The sequence below is a fragment of the Podarcis liolepis genome (assembly GCF_965112155.1).
Source record: "Podarcis liolepis genome assembly, chromosome: 15".
In the NCBI taxonomy this organism is placed as follows: domain Eukaryota; kingdom Metazoa; phylum Chordata; class Lepidosauria; order Squamata; family Lacertidae; genus Podarcis; species Podarcis liolepis.
In genome coordinates this window covers 37,329,321-37,344,132 of record NC_139566.1, presented here as the reverse complement: position 1 = coordinate 37,344,132, position 14,812 = coordinate 37,329,321, and the positions used below count along the sequence as shown (strand labels likewise).

The following is a 14,812-nucleotide window of genomic DNA, read 5'->3' as shown; positions in this document are numbered from 1 at the left end:
TTCAGGATGAGAGCAGAAATCACACAGCGGCAGTGGGAGGCCCCATTAGCTAAAGTGGTACCCCAGGTTAAGAACGGAATTCCAGAACAAATTAACCCGAGGTACCACTGTATCTTAAAGGTTGTCACATGGAAGAGGGAACAAGTTTGTTTTCTCCTGTTCTTGAGGGTAGGACTTGAACCAATGGCTTCAAGTTGCAAGAAGGGAAATTCAGACTAAACACACAGAAAAAACTTTCTGACAGTAAGAATTGTTTTACAGTGGAATGGTCTCCCTTGCGATGTTATGGGTTCTCTGTCCTTGGAGGTTTTAAAGCAGAGATTGGATGGTCATCTGCCAGAGATGTTTTAGCTGAGATTCCTGCATTTCAGGGGGTTGGACTAGATAAGCCTTGGGGTCTCTTCTAACTATAATTCCATGATTCTATGATTCTAGAGTTTCAGACAAGGAGTCTTTCTCAGCCCTACCTGGAGACACCAGGGAATGAATCTGGGACTTTCTGCATGCAAAACAGATATTCTTCCACTGCCCCGCCCCTTCCCTGAAATGTATCTCATCATTTGTAATCTAGTTGTACTTACAGATGGGCAAATATGTCAGTTATGTTCACTCTCAGGTTAATATTTCTCAAGTCTTCCATTCACTTCTCCACATTTCCACACAAGTTTGTAATGTCTTTTTAAAAAGCCCTTATGAAAACTCACCAGCGTTTTAGTGAGAACTTATCCTAGTATACTGTCAGGCTTTGGGGAATCAGCTCCCTCCCACAGGGCAGCCCAGAATCAGAGAAATGATAAGAGTTCTTACCAAGCAATTTATTCACAGAGAACGATGAAGGAATGCAGCTTCCCTAAAATGGTATTTCTCTATCTGAGCTCCCCCCCCCTCCTTTCCTAGCAACAGCACTTCCCCTTATGGCGGCTGCCAGGGGCTAATAGTCTCCGAGTCCTTTGCTCTCCCACTTTCAATGCACGCCGGGTTCTGGGAGACGGAGGGTCAGAAATGCTCTCCAGCGATAATGTGTCAGCTGGCTGCTCTGTCTCTGTCTCCCCCTTCTCTTCTCCCAACACCTCCCAGCTCTTCTGTTCACCCGTCTCTGAGCTGTGATCTTCCCCAAACCACTGCTGCAATTCAGCACTGCCTTCCTCTTCTCTGGAAAGCTCAGGAGGGGGTTCCTCCTCAGTCTTGTCCTCCTCAGTTCAGTCCCTGACATGTACACATGTTCCCCTCTTTATTTTCAACTTTCTTGGGCACATGAAACTAACCACAATTACCTTGAATTTCTGCTTAACCCTCAAGAAAGAAGGGCATTTTTGCTGGCCAGGTTTAATTCAAATCCATCCAACCTCCTTTGGGGAAGGTTCTCAAGCAGGGTGGAAGGAGAAAGAACTTGCCCGTGTGAAGACCACCTGGTGGAAACCCTTACACATAAGGTTCTTAATTATAAACTATATGCTGATCTCCATCAGCAATTTCTAGATCAACTCTGCATCCCCAAATGGAAACCAGAGTCGGAGGCCATACATTTTCTATTACTGGGGAATGATCAGGAGCTCACCAAGTTAGTGGCTAGTGGCTAAATATCTCTATTTGTTTTTTTGTCGTCGAAATACACTGCAGACGTCTGATCTTCCTGGAGACCTAGAGATGTGACGATAGACTGTTCTGCCTCCTTTCTTTTAGCAAATGTTTTGGGCCACTGGGGAAGTGGTAATTTTGCATTGATTTGTTTTGGATGTTTGTATGTGATGCCAATAAAAGGTTTGATGATGATGATATAAACATATCCCCATAATCACCCCTAATAACTTGCATTTTTATGTCTTGCTACCACTCAGCAGAGATTGGGGTTTGGCGGGCCACTTCTTTAACATAACAGTAAGGGTGTTTCCCCCCCCCTCATAACATGAGAACTCGTGGGCATTCAATGAAGCTGAATGTTGGAGGATTCAGGGCAGAGAAAAGAAAAATAATTAAACTGTAGAAAGAGGATTGGACAAACTTGTGGAGGATAAAGCTATCAACAGCTACTAGCCACAATAGCTGAGCTCTGCCTCCATGCAAAGTTCGGAGGCATGCAAATTGCAAAGAAGAGCTGTGCTTCGGTTCACATATCAGTTCAAGAAGTATGAATCGGGCAGTTTCTCCTTAAAATGCAAACAAAATCAAATTTGCCACGGAAGAAATGTAATAACATATGATCTCATCTACCTGGGAGGACATGCCGTGACACGGGTAGAGAATGGCTTTGTCATCGTCTTCTGCACCCTGGTCCAAACAGAAGCCACTGGCTTTGCTGTTGCGAACCTGAAATCAACATCAGGGTAGGAGGGAGGGGAAAAGAGAAATTTAGCCAATATTGTGATGTTCTGATGGATGTCTTATATGATCCTAGCTCTGGGATGGGGAACTTCCAGGTGATGATGGATTCCAATGCTCACCAACCCCGGCCAGAATAGGGTGATGGCAGTTGAAGTGCAACAAAATCTGGAGCAGTGAATGCTGCTTCATTTGAGCAAATGGGGTACTGGTCCACCAACCACCATGTGCCTTCAGCCAGCTCTCCCGCCTGCCTTCTCACTTAAAACCAATCCAGGGGCTGGCAATGCCTGTCAGCTTCTTCTTCTTTGGTCTCAACGCTGTCCTTCTATTCTAGAACAGAACAAGGAGGAGCCTGGGGCTAGAACTACCATTAGTTAGCTCCACATCTCATGGGTTCTGGCTCCACCTACTGTTGAGCTCCCAGCCTTCTACCTTACCAGTCTCAGTGGTTACCAACCAACACTTATCTGGAGGGTATCATGTAGGTTGGCCTTGGTGTAGGGGAATTCTCTAACCCAAAGCCTTAGTGGAGGGCAGGGGGCAGGTCCTGGTTCGAGCTCCTACATCTCCCAGCTGTCTTATATGTTCTCACAAATCTCCACAAAAAGCTTGCAATACCTTGAGAAGCAGAGTTTCAGACAAGGGACATTCCTGTCCTTGGCTGGGGATGTCAGGGGTTGAACCTAGAACCTTCTGAGTGCAAAACAGATGTTCTACCACTGAGCCACAGCCCTTCCCTGTTCTGGAGCAGCTTAAACTTATTTTTAAGCAAAGTAAATAGGATGCTAACCACCAGGGAGTTTCCCTGAAGGAAGAAAAACACACTCATTCACTTCCCCTGACACCCCATTAATCCTTCTTTTGCGTATCAGTTAGGGGCTGCATAGCCAACTTGTTCTTCTGCGAAAAAAGACATGAATTGTCCTTACAGGCAGAACACACACATTCTGATGACTTGGACTAGACATTTATTTGTGGAGTATGACATGAAAGATGATGAATTAGAAATACACATCGTAAACAGCCCAGTCCCAATCCCACTCTGAATAACCCTGATGAGATATCTGGATCCCATCTATTGGATGAAATACATCACACTTCCTGATTGCCACCTAAAGATAAGCACACAGATCCTGCGACAGAGGAATGTCAGAAGAGACTTGTTGGGTCAGACCAAGGATTCATCTGGTCCAGTATCTTGCTTGCCATCATGGACAACCACATGCTTCTAGGAAGCCCACAAGCAGAGCTTAAAGGACACTTGCCTTCGATGTAGCAATGGGCACAAACTTGGAACTTGCTCCCACAAAGGGCAGGGTTGGCCAACAACTTGGATGGCTTTAAAAGAGAACTAGACACATTCATATTTAACTGTCTACTAGTCACCACAGCACTGAGAGACCCCTGTTCCCCCTCACAGGGCTACAGTTCCCAGAGTGGTTTTACAATCAATCTCTCTTCTCAGGGAACTTTGGGAATTGTTGCTCTGGGAGTTGGCTAGAGGGTCTCTCAACAACCTTAATGAACTATGCTTCCCAGAAGGCTTTGTGAAGAAGCCATGGCTATTTAAAGTGGTACAATACTTCTTCAAATGTACAGTGCAGGTGGGGTCTATGTTCAGCTATGGAGAGGTACCCTGACATCAAGCAATAAGTGGCACCCGCCCTGTGGAATGCCCTCCCACCAAATGTCAAAGAGAACAACAACTTCCAGACTTTTGAAGATATCTGAAGGCAGCCCTGTTTAGGGAAGCTTTTAATGTTTAACAGATCACTGTATTTTAATACTTTGTTGGAAGCCTCCCAGAGTGGCTGGAGAAACCCAGCCAGATGGGTGGGGTATAAATAAATTATTATTATTATTATTATTATTATTATTATTATTATTATTATTATTATTATTACTGTGGAAATCGGAGTACTGGGGGGGGGGGCGAAGGTCTCCTAACCAGTTTCCTCACCTTTAAAAAACTTTTTCTGGGGAAAGCCATGGCTGTGAGCATCCTTGAAGCTTTCCATCCCCTTCTGCTCTGAGCCACAATATAAATATTGTCTGACAGCACAGCATGCCACAAGGCCACCCAACCTGCCTTCCCAAGCTGCTGCCAATTAAAGAATGCCAACTGTTAAGCGGTAGCAGAGTCAGTTTACGACAAGCGTGCTACCCAGGTATAAGGCGACGACAGGCATTTTACAACTCATCCTTTAAAAAAAAGAAGTGACTTCAGTTGGTAGGAAATATATTTTTACAACCCTTTCAATATGTTTTATGTCCACCTCAACATATTTAGTTCCTTCAGCCTCTGGAGTCTCAGTCTGGAGACTGGAGATTGTCAAATAAGCCACAAAGCTGTGGCCCAGCAAGGGGAAATTCAATCATAATTTCTTCTGAAATCACACTACCTGTGACTTAGTCCAAACCAGTACAGTGGTGCCCCGCAAGATGAATGCCTTGCAAGACAGAAAACTCGCTAGACGAAAGAGTTTTCCGTTTTGGAGGTGCTTCGCAAAACGAATCTCCTATGGGCTTGCTTCGCTAATAGCGCTAAGCCGTTTATCAGCTGATCCGATCAGCAGATAAGCCGCTAATAGCGCTAATAGCGCTAAGCCGCTTATCAGCTGATCCGATAAGCAGATAAGCCGCTAATAGCGCTAATAGCGCTAAGCCGCTTATAAGCTGATCCGATCAGCAGATAAGCCGCTAAAAGCCTCTAATAGCGCTAATAGCGCTAATCCGCTAATCCTTCAATGGGCTTGCTTCGCAAGACGAAAAAAACCGCTAGACGAAGAGAATCACAGAACGGATTCTTTTCGTCTTGCGAGGCACCACTGTACATAGATTTCATAGAGTTGGAAGGGGGCCACAAGGCTCATCTAATCTAACCCCCTGTGATGCAGGAATCTTTCACCCAATATGGCGCTTGAACCCACAATCCTGAGATGAAGAGTCTCATTCTCTACTGTTAAGTCGTGGGTTGACATAGCAGCCGGCACAGCGATTTCTTCAAGTAGCTCTTTATTATGATAAGCTGGAATAGAACTGACCGCGAACAGCTCAGCCGGCCTGTATTTATAGGCAGCCGGCTGTCAACATTGTAACCACAACAGCCCAGAGTTCCCGCCTAAAATAACTGCCGCGGACCTGAGTGAAAACTATCTACAGACCTGAGTGAAAACTATATACAGTATCCCCCTGTTGGCCCAGGGTGAAACTACACTACATAACACCCCTCCCCACCGAGATAAGGCGTTAGTTACAATCATAATGGTTTCCTTATATACAGCACTACGCGTAATGGTTCAATTAAGCACAAAAGCATATCGGTTACATTTCCCATACTTAGACCAACAGTGATACCTGTCCAACAACATAGTCCTTTAAATAAGTTGGGCGCTTGGAAACTCTGCCAGAACGCCGGGGACTGGTAGCCAAGTCCGGAGGGCCACACAGTTCTCGCTGAGGCTGTGGTGCGACCCTAGGTGGCGTTGGAACCAACTCCCCTGGATCCGCTGCTGTGGGTGGAGCCTCCGCAAGTGGAGTGGTCTGAGTCTGTTCTGAAACGGCTTGGTTCGGCTCCACGCTGGCAGTTTGCGAGGGAAGTGTAGGTGGGGCCTCGCCATCTGTACGTGTCTCTTCTGGAGCCGCAAGCGCAGTTGGGGGCACCTCGGTAGTGCCCAAGTCCCCAACCCTGCGCCTAAGCTGGTCTATGTGCCGTCGCCACAAGCGTCCGTCTTCGAGTGCCACCTGGTACGAGCGAGGTCCAGTGACTCCCACTACTGTGGCTGGCACCCAAGGGATGTCCCCCACATAGTTCCGGGCAAAGACCTGGTTTCCTGGGACAAATGACCGTGGTGCGTTGGCACAGCCTGGGGGTTCAGCCACGGCAAAGTCTGGGTGTAGCCGGTCGAGCGGTGACCTGAGGCGGCGGCCCATAAGCAGTTCAGCAGGACTCCTCCCTGTGGCCGCATGAGGGGTGATGTGCTGCATGAACAAGTATTCGGCGACCCGCTCATGCCAGTCTCCCCGGTCCAGGCGCGCCAGTGCCTCTTTTGTCGAGCGCACCATTCTTTCCGCTTGCCCGTTGCTGGATGGATGAAAGGGTGCCGTTAGGGCATGGCGGATGCCCAGTCCCAAAAGATACCGCTCAAACGTGCCTGACGTGAACTGCGGTCCGTTGTCAGAGACAAGGACATCAGGACACCCATGCGTTGCAAACAGGCCTCGCAGCACCCGGATGACAGCTTCGGTAGTGGTGGAGGGCATCAGGGCGACCTCCAGCCATTTGGAATAGGCGTCCACCACTACCATAAAGGTCCGGCCGTGAAAGGGGCCAGCCAGATCGATGTGCACCCTCGACCAGGGTGTCTTTGGCGTCTCCCAGGTGTGTCCCTTAGCTGCCGGTGGTGCAGGCCTCGACTCCTGGCACGCTTGACAGGCGGACACCCAGGCAGTGATGGCATCGTCCATATTAGGCCACCAGACGTAACACCGAGCCAACGCCTTCATTTTGACAATTCCCGGGTGGCCAACGTGCAGAGCCTCCAGGACGCGCTGACGGAGTCCCTGGGGAATCAAGACGCGGTCTCCCCACAGCAGGCAGCCGCGATGAGCTGAGAGTTCATGTTGTCTGGTTGCGAAGGGCTGGAACTCCGATGCAAAAGGCCCTTGTGGCCACCCCCTCCACACCCAGTTGAGCACCCGGCTGATGGTGCGATCCTGGGCAGATGCGGAGGCCACAGTGGCAGCCGATACAGGCGCTGCCGGAAGATCCTCAATCAGAAGGAGCGATGAAGCTGGAGCCGGGTCTTCCACAAATGCTGGAAGAGGGCAACGGCTGAGGGCGTCGGCATGGCCCATCGATTTCCCTGGGCGATGGATGAGCCGGTAGTGGTAGGCAGCCAGGAAAACAGTCCATCGCAGCATGCGTGGTGAGAGGACCGGTGGAGTTGGACGATCACCGGCGAGGAGGCCCAGGAGTGGCTTGTGGTCAGTGATGAGGTCAAAAGTCCTGCCATAGAGGTATTCATGGAACCTCTTCACTCCAGCCACAAGTGCCAATGCCTCCTTGTCGAGCTGGCTGTAATTCCGTTCCGTCGGAGATAGTGTCCTGGAAAAGTAGGCGAGCGGTGCTTCTCTTCCATCTGGAAAACGGTGACTAAGGACAGCACCGATGCCAAAAGGTGAGGCGTCGCAGGCAAGGACCAGCGGCCTGGATTCACTGTACTGTAGCAGCACACTGTCTGAAGAAAGGAGAGCCTTGACCGCGTTGAAGGCCGCCGTCTCCCGATGACCCCAGGCCCAAGGCGTCTTAGTGCTAAGGAGTCGGTGAAGAGGCTCAGCCACTGTGGCTTTGTGGGGCAGGAACATGTTATAAAAGTTCAGCAGCCCCAGGAACGCCTGCAACTCCGTTTTGTTCTTTGGAGTGGGGGCCTGCTGGATAGCGCGGATCTTGGATGTGGTTGGATGAAGACCGGAGGCATCGATAAGATAGCCCAGGAACTCTACCTGTGGAACGGCGATCTGGCACTTCTCCCTCTTTACCTTGAGCCCGGCCTCCTGGAACCTGGTCAGCACGGCACGGAGGCGCTCGAACAGCTGCTGGTGTGAGTCTGCAGACACCAAGACGTCATCAAAATATGGTACCACGCCCGGAAGCCCTTGCAGGAGACGTTCCATAAGGCTTTGGAAGATGCCAGGAGCCACACTCACCCCGAACTGCAACCGGCGGCAACGGAAAGCCCCCCGGTGGGTGGCGATCGTCTGGGCTTCAGCAGTGGCATCATCGACTGGCAGTTGTTGATAGGCTTGGGCAAGGTCCAGCTTAGCGAAGACCTTACCCTCACCCAGGGAATGCAGCAGGTGTTGGACAACAGGAACCGGATAAGCGTGCTGCTGAAGTGCCTTGTTGATCGTGCACTTGTAGTCAGCGCAGATTCTCACCGACCCATCTGGCTTGACAGGCGTGACGATGGGGGTTTCCCACTTTGCGTGGTCAACCGGCTCCAAAACTCCTTGGGCGATCAGTTTGTCCAGTTGTTCGTCCACCTTAGCCTTGAGAGCAAAGGGAACCCGGCGTGGCTTTAGCTTGATGGGGGCGACTTGTGGATCAAGGCTAAAGGAGATGGGCATACCTGTATATTGGCCCAAGGTGCCGTCAAAAACCTCGGCAAAGTCTTTGACCAGACCCTCAGTCTCTGCGTTAGAGATGCAGTTGATGCCGGTGACTTCCAGGCCGAGGGCATCAAACCAGTCTAGCCCTAGGAGGCTTGGCCGCTGACCTTCGACCACCACCAACCGGAGCAGGCCCGAAAAATCCTTGAAGGCGATCCGGAACCGGCCAACGCCTACCACGGGAATGTCGTTTCCCTGGTAGTCTCTCAGGTGTACGCGGTGAGAGTCGAGTTGCCTTTTGGACACTCTGGGTACCAGTCTTTTGATGGTGCTCCATGACACGATGGACAGGGCAGACCCGGTGTCGATCTCCATGTCACATGGAGCTCCTTCAATGAGCACCGTGACGATCAGCTTGCGTCGCGTAGGCGAGTCGGTTTGGCCAATCGTGGTTCCAGACGGGCAGCGGCAGTTGGTGAGAGCGAAACAACTTTCCTTGGCAGACTGGAGTGAAGACTTGGACTTGCGAGTCGATGAAGGGGGGGTGTCAGACGGAGCCGATCGGCAGACCTTAGCGATGTGGCCCCTTCTGGAACACTTCCTACAGATGGCGTCTCTGAATCGACACTTGGCACGGGAATGGTTGCCTCCGCAGCCAGCACATTCCGGTTGGCCCTTGGACTTCTGTTGGAACTTCCTGCGCTCCCGCTTTGTCTGGTGCACGTCATCGTCTTCACTGGAGGATGCCTCCTCACTGCTGGCTTCTTCATGATGCACCGGAACTGGCTCCCTAGCAAGACGCGGGCTGCTGGACTTGCGGATCTCTTGGGCGGAGCGTTCAGCAGCTTCTGAGGCCACAGCCTCCTCAATGGCTTTCTGTAGCGTGAGGTCTGGCTTGGCTAGGAGGCGCCGTTGCAGATGGATGTCCCGGACCCCGCAGACGATTCGATCCATCAGGGCATCGTCTAAGTCTCGGAACTCACAGTGCATTGCAGCCTGTCGCAGGGTGGTGGTGTAGTTGTTGATTGACTCCCCCTCTGCCTGGTTCCGGTGGTAGAACGCATGGCGGGCAGCAATCTTGGACGGCTTTGGTGCGTAGTGGTTGCGGAGCTTCTCTTGGATCGTGTCCCATGGTGTTGCCTGGACTGCTTCAGGCGCAACCAACGCTCGGGCCGTCTCAAACACCTCAGGCCCACAGAGGCTGAGGAATAGGCCCCGCTTCCGATCCTTTGATACTGCTGTCAGCTCGTTGGCTTGGAGGTAGCAGTCGAACCGAGCGAGGTAGGAGTCCCATGATTCAGAGGCTGGCGCAAACGGCGGTAGAGGCACAAGTGAAGCCATGATTCCGATGCCGGCGTGAAGGGCGATGGATGGAACACAGTGCTCTAGCCAGAACAGTCAGCTCTGAATTGGTTCTGCCCAGTGATTTCGCTCAGTGATTTCGCTCTGTGATTCAGCTCAGTGATTCAGCTCAGTTCAGAGGCTGGCCGCATCTGGCTGTGCTCTGATGTCCATCTATCCCATCCTCGTCGCCAGTGTTAAGTCGTGGGTTGACATAGCAGCCGGCACAGCGATTTCTTCAAGTAGCTCTTTATTATGATAAGCTGGAATAGAACTGACCGCGAACAGCTCAGCCGGCCTGTATTTATAGGCAGCCGGCTGTCAACATTGTAACCACAACAGCCCAGAGTTCCCGCCTAAAATAACAGACGCGGACCTGAGTGAAAACTATCTACAGACCTGAGTGAAAACTATATACAGTATCCCCCTGTTGGCCCAGGGTGAAACTACACTACATAACATCTACCAACTGAGCTACTTAGGGGTTGAACATCTCTGATTCAAATCTGACACAAGCTCATGAGCCTGCCTTAAGGAAACAATTTCAATCTCTGCCTGGCCACCCTGTTCCACCTGCAATATGGGATTTGAAATATTGCCCTACTTACATCCCTGCTCAGCTTTTTAAACGCTCTTTCCTCCCCTCCTGGGAGGGGTGATCCCTGGTTCTTTCTTGTCAGGTACTGCAAGGTTCTCAGGTAGGCCCCTTCAAGGGTGGAGGAAGGGGGGAAGGTGGGGGCAGGCCGCCCCGGGTGTCACCACTGAGGAGGGTGACACAATAGTGGGTAGCACTCACCGCAGCAGCGTGCCCGAGCCACATGTCTCTCCTTGGAGTAACGCGGTGGCTTGGGTGCCCACAGCATAGCTGTCAACCGTCCCTTATTTGGCGGGAAAGTCCCTTATCCCAGCGCTGTGTTCCGCTGCTGTCCCTTATTGATGATGTCCCTTAAATTTCCCGGGTTTCAAAGGAAGCAGCTCCTCTCCCTCCCTCCCTGCCGGCCAGGGAGGAGGGAGACTCCAACTGTGTTGCTTGGCTGCGTTGCTCACCCAATAAGGAGTCTAAGAATGACTGGGGGTGGGGGTGGAACTTGCATGCCTTGTGCTGATCAAATCGGCTGTGTTGCCTGGGAACTCACCTTTGCTCAGCTCTTCCCAGCGGAGAGGTGATGGTGGTTTCCCTTGCTGCATCCCCTTTGCCGGGTTGCTGTGCTGTGGGAGCCACCGCTTGAGGCTTCGTTTGGTTGGTGGCTGGGCTTTCTGCCTTTGGCTCGGAGGGGCTCAGAAGCTGAACATACCTGTGCTCTGAAAATCCCTTATTTTGGCTGCTGATCCCTTATTTTCGAGGCTGCTGGTCCCTTATTTTCAAATCTGTAAGTTGACAGCTATGGCCCACAGGCTCCACGCTGCCCCAAACGGTCTGCCCTCCGCTTCCCCCTCAGCTGTAGGGCAGCTGTGTGGGAAGAGGCAGGCAGGCTCCTCGAAGGCCCTGCAGAACATCCTGCCCTGGCTTGCCCAGCCCTGTGGGTAGCTGGCCCTGCCCCTGGGCACAGGGCACAAACACCGCCCCAAGTACCTGATCGGCTTGCTCCACCACTGGGCCCCTTAAGGACCTCTTTTACCTATGAAGAGGCTTAGAGGAAGATACCTGAGAGCCTTGCTTAGAGAAAGAGCGGGCAGCATTTTTCATACTCCGAAAAGAAGGATTGATTGCTAAACCACTCTAAAAATTATGAGAGGAACAGGATTCTTACGGGGAAACCCATGGCTATTTAAAGTGATACAATGCAGATTTAAATGTTTAGTGCAGATGGGGCCTAACATAGCAAACCATGTTATGCAAACCATTAACTTTAGTAGCCATTGGCGACTTGGTGGAACACTCTGTCACAAGAAACCAGGGCCCTGCGGGACTTGACATCTTTCCACAGGGCCTGCAAGACAGAGCTGTTCCGCCTGGCCTTTGGTTTGGACTCAGTCTGACCCTTATGTTTCCCTCCCCTTATGGTTTAGATCTATGGGCTACTATTAAATTGAGGCTGCATTTTAAATTATATTTTAACTTGTATTTTAAATTGGGGGATTTTTTATTGTAATTTTACTGGTGTTAGCCACCCTGAGCCTGGCTCTGGCCAGGGAGGGCGGGGTATAAATAATTATTGTTATTATTGTTATTATTATGCATGGGACTAGTCAGGAGGAATGGGACACACATACAGGCACCTGCCCAAATCAAGGCTTGGCTGAGAGCCCTGAAAAGGCAAAACCTAATGTGACACCCCAGAGGACAGGATCACACTTCAAAACGACCTTGACAGATTAGAGAACTGGGCCAAAACAAACAAGATGAACTTTAACAGGGAGAAATGTAAAGTATTGCACTTGGGCAAAAAAAATGAGAGGCACAAACACAAGATGGGTGACACCTGGCTTGAGAGCAGTACATGTGAAAAGGATGTAGGAGTCTTGGTTGACCACAAACTTGACATGAGCCAACAGTGTGACGCGGCAGCTAAAAAAAGCCAATGCAATTCTGGGCTGCATCAATAGGAGTATAGCATCTAGATCAAGGGAAGTAATAGTGCCACTGTATTCTGCTCTGGTCAGACCTCACCTGGAGTACTGTGTCCAGTTCTGGGCCCCACAGTTCAAGAAGGACACTGACAAACTGGAACGTGTCCAGAGGAGGGCAACCAAAATGGTCAAAGGCCTGGAAACGATGCCTTATGAGGAACGGCTAAGGGAGCTGGGCATGTTTAGCCTGGAGAAGAGGAGGTTAAGGGGTGATATGATAGCCATGTTCAAATATATAAAAGGATGTCATATAGAGGAGGGAGAAAGGTTGTTTTCTGCTGCTCCAGAGAAGCGGACACGGAGCAATGGATCCAAACTACAAGAAAGAAGATTCCACCTAAACATTAGGAAGAACTTCCTGACAGTAAGAGCTGTTCGACAGTGGAATTTGCTGCCAAGGCGTGTGGTGGAGTCTCCTACTTTGGAAGTCTTTAAGCAGAGGCTTGACAACCATATGTCAGGAGTGCTCTGATGGCGTTTCCTGCTTGGCAGGGGGTTGGACTCGATGGCCCTTGTGGTCTCTTCCAACTCTATGATTCTATGATTCTCCAGATCTTAGATGAGCTTCACTGCTGAAACAACATCTGTCTTTGGTCCACATTCCAGTACAAAAGCCCTCCTGAACTGGGGAAATGGAACAGTAATGCAGAGGTGTGGCAGACATTTAGCACCATACATTACCTCCCCGTAAGTGATGGTATTGTTGTAAATTCTCATCTCAGGATAGACATTCTCCAAGTACCACTTAAAACTTCGGCACTGAAGACGTTGCCGCAGCGCAATCCTTTCGGAAACATCCCCGAAGTCAACTCCGGGGTTCTGCAAAACAAAAAAACCCACAGGCCAACAGGAGCATATAAACACAGAAATCCTATTAGGCCATTTTCCAGTCAATTTCATTACTTGAAAAATACTCATTGTTCATTTTGTTTACAAGCGGATTTCTCTCTCTCTCTCTCTCTCTCTCTCTCTCTCTCTCTCTCTCTCCCCCCCCCCCCAACCCTCTCTTGCCGTGTAAGTAGCTACTCAGTCTACAACTGTCCTTGAGAACAGGGAATACATATTAATGAACCTTTGGTAACAGAAAAGAAGATGATCTGAAGTGGGGGTGGAGAAGGAGAATGTCAAAGTTTGGCTACCACAGCATTCAATTTACTGTCTGCAGTCAAGAAACAAGCAGGCAAAGCTGTACAGAATTAGGTGAAGGAAAGATGCCAGCTTGTTAAAAGAATGCCTTGTAAACAGATTTGTACTGAGTTTAAAATACGCATGTATATACCTGCATATGTATGCTCCAGTAAGCATATGGCGTTCCCATGTGAGATCATGCTCCCTCAATTCATTTCAGGGGAGAGAGCTACTCTTTTTGACCTGTATGCATCGTGATAACCCCTCCATTGCAATGAATGGGGGAAATCCTGGATGAGGGGCTCTAGGGCTGGATATACATTGCTTTGTAAAAATGCTATTAAAGGCTATTTAAAAAATTATAGTGCACAGCCCTCAATGCAATTTCCCATTGTCAGAAGGTTGCTCTGCAGCGCCCTCTGGTGTCACGTTTTTATAATGCATTTTTAACGTTATAACCGCCCAGTGTAGATTCGCCCCAGGTGTGTCTTGGAGGTTCTGCACATTGAATCATGAAGCATCACAAAGGGGAAAGGAGATACTTGGGAGGGAGGGTTTCAGCCCTTCCTAGTCCAATATCTCCATTTGTCCCATTATTTATTTGTTGTTGTGCCATAGACAATTAATTAATTAAATTTGTATACTGCCCTATACCCTATACCTGTAGATCTCAGGTTGCTTCACAACATAAAATCCTCTATCATAAGGTCCTCTATCATAAGGTCTTTGGGCAGGTTACAGCAATTTAAAAAGTTCAATATGAAAAACAGCGTAAAACAAATTACAGTCAAAGCAATAGAGTGGAGCCTGAAAAAATATATCTATCTCAGGTGTCACAGGAAGAGGAGTCCCACAACCTAGGAACTGCCACAGAGAATGTCATTTTCTGGGCCACCCCCTCACAAGCTTCTGAGGGAGGTGAAACTACCAAGCGGTAGTGTGGAAGGAAAGACCACCCTCTGGTCTTTCACATATCTGAGGCCAAAGTATTGCTCACTCTTTTTCCAAATCACTCATAACCTCCATGCCTCAATTCATCCCCTGCTTGAGGACCAATGGATAGTTGAACAATTTTAAAGTATTTGAGACTTGTTTTTCACTTGTGTAGGGGTTTCTTTAGGTTGTTATTGATGGTGTTTGTTTCAGTATCTCTGTTGTGCCTTATGTCACTTTGAATAATTTCCACTAATAATAATGTGCTTTAATTTTGTAGTTTTATGCTGTGAACTGCCCTTCGGATGAAGGACTACTCAATCAATCAATCAATCAATCAATCAGTCTCCCATTCCCTCATATTTTTCAGTTTTCTTTTCCAGCTGATCCTCAACACTTTTTGGCT

General features: G+C 49.5%; 1 protein-coding gene across 2 annotated transcripts in view; it reads right to left on the bottom strand.

Annotated features, from left to right (window-relative positions):
- Positions 1 to 14,812, bottom strand: part of GALNT9 (polypeptide N-acetylgalactosaminyltransferase 9) — a 199,451-nt gene that overhangs the window by 16,380 nt on the left and 168,259 nt on the right. For both annotated transcript variants that reach the window (XM_083476454.1, XM_083476455.1), the window contains 2 exons: positions 13,027 to 13,164; positions 2,212 to 2,307 (listed from right to left, as the gene is read on the bottom strand). In XM_083476454.1, the coding sequence (XP_083332580.1) occupies positions 2,212 to 2,307; positions 13,027 to 13,164 (234 nt within the window). The remainder of the gene's footprint in view (positions 1 to 2,211; positions 2,308 to 13,026; positions 13,165 to 14,812) is intronic.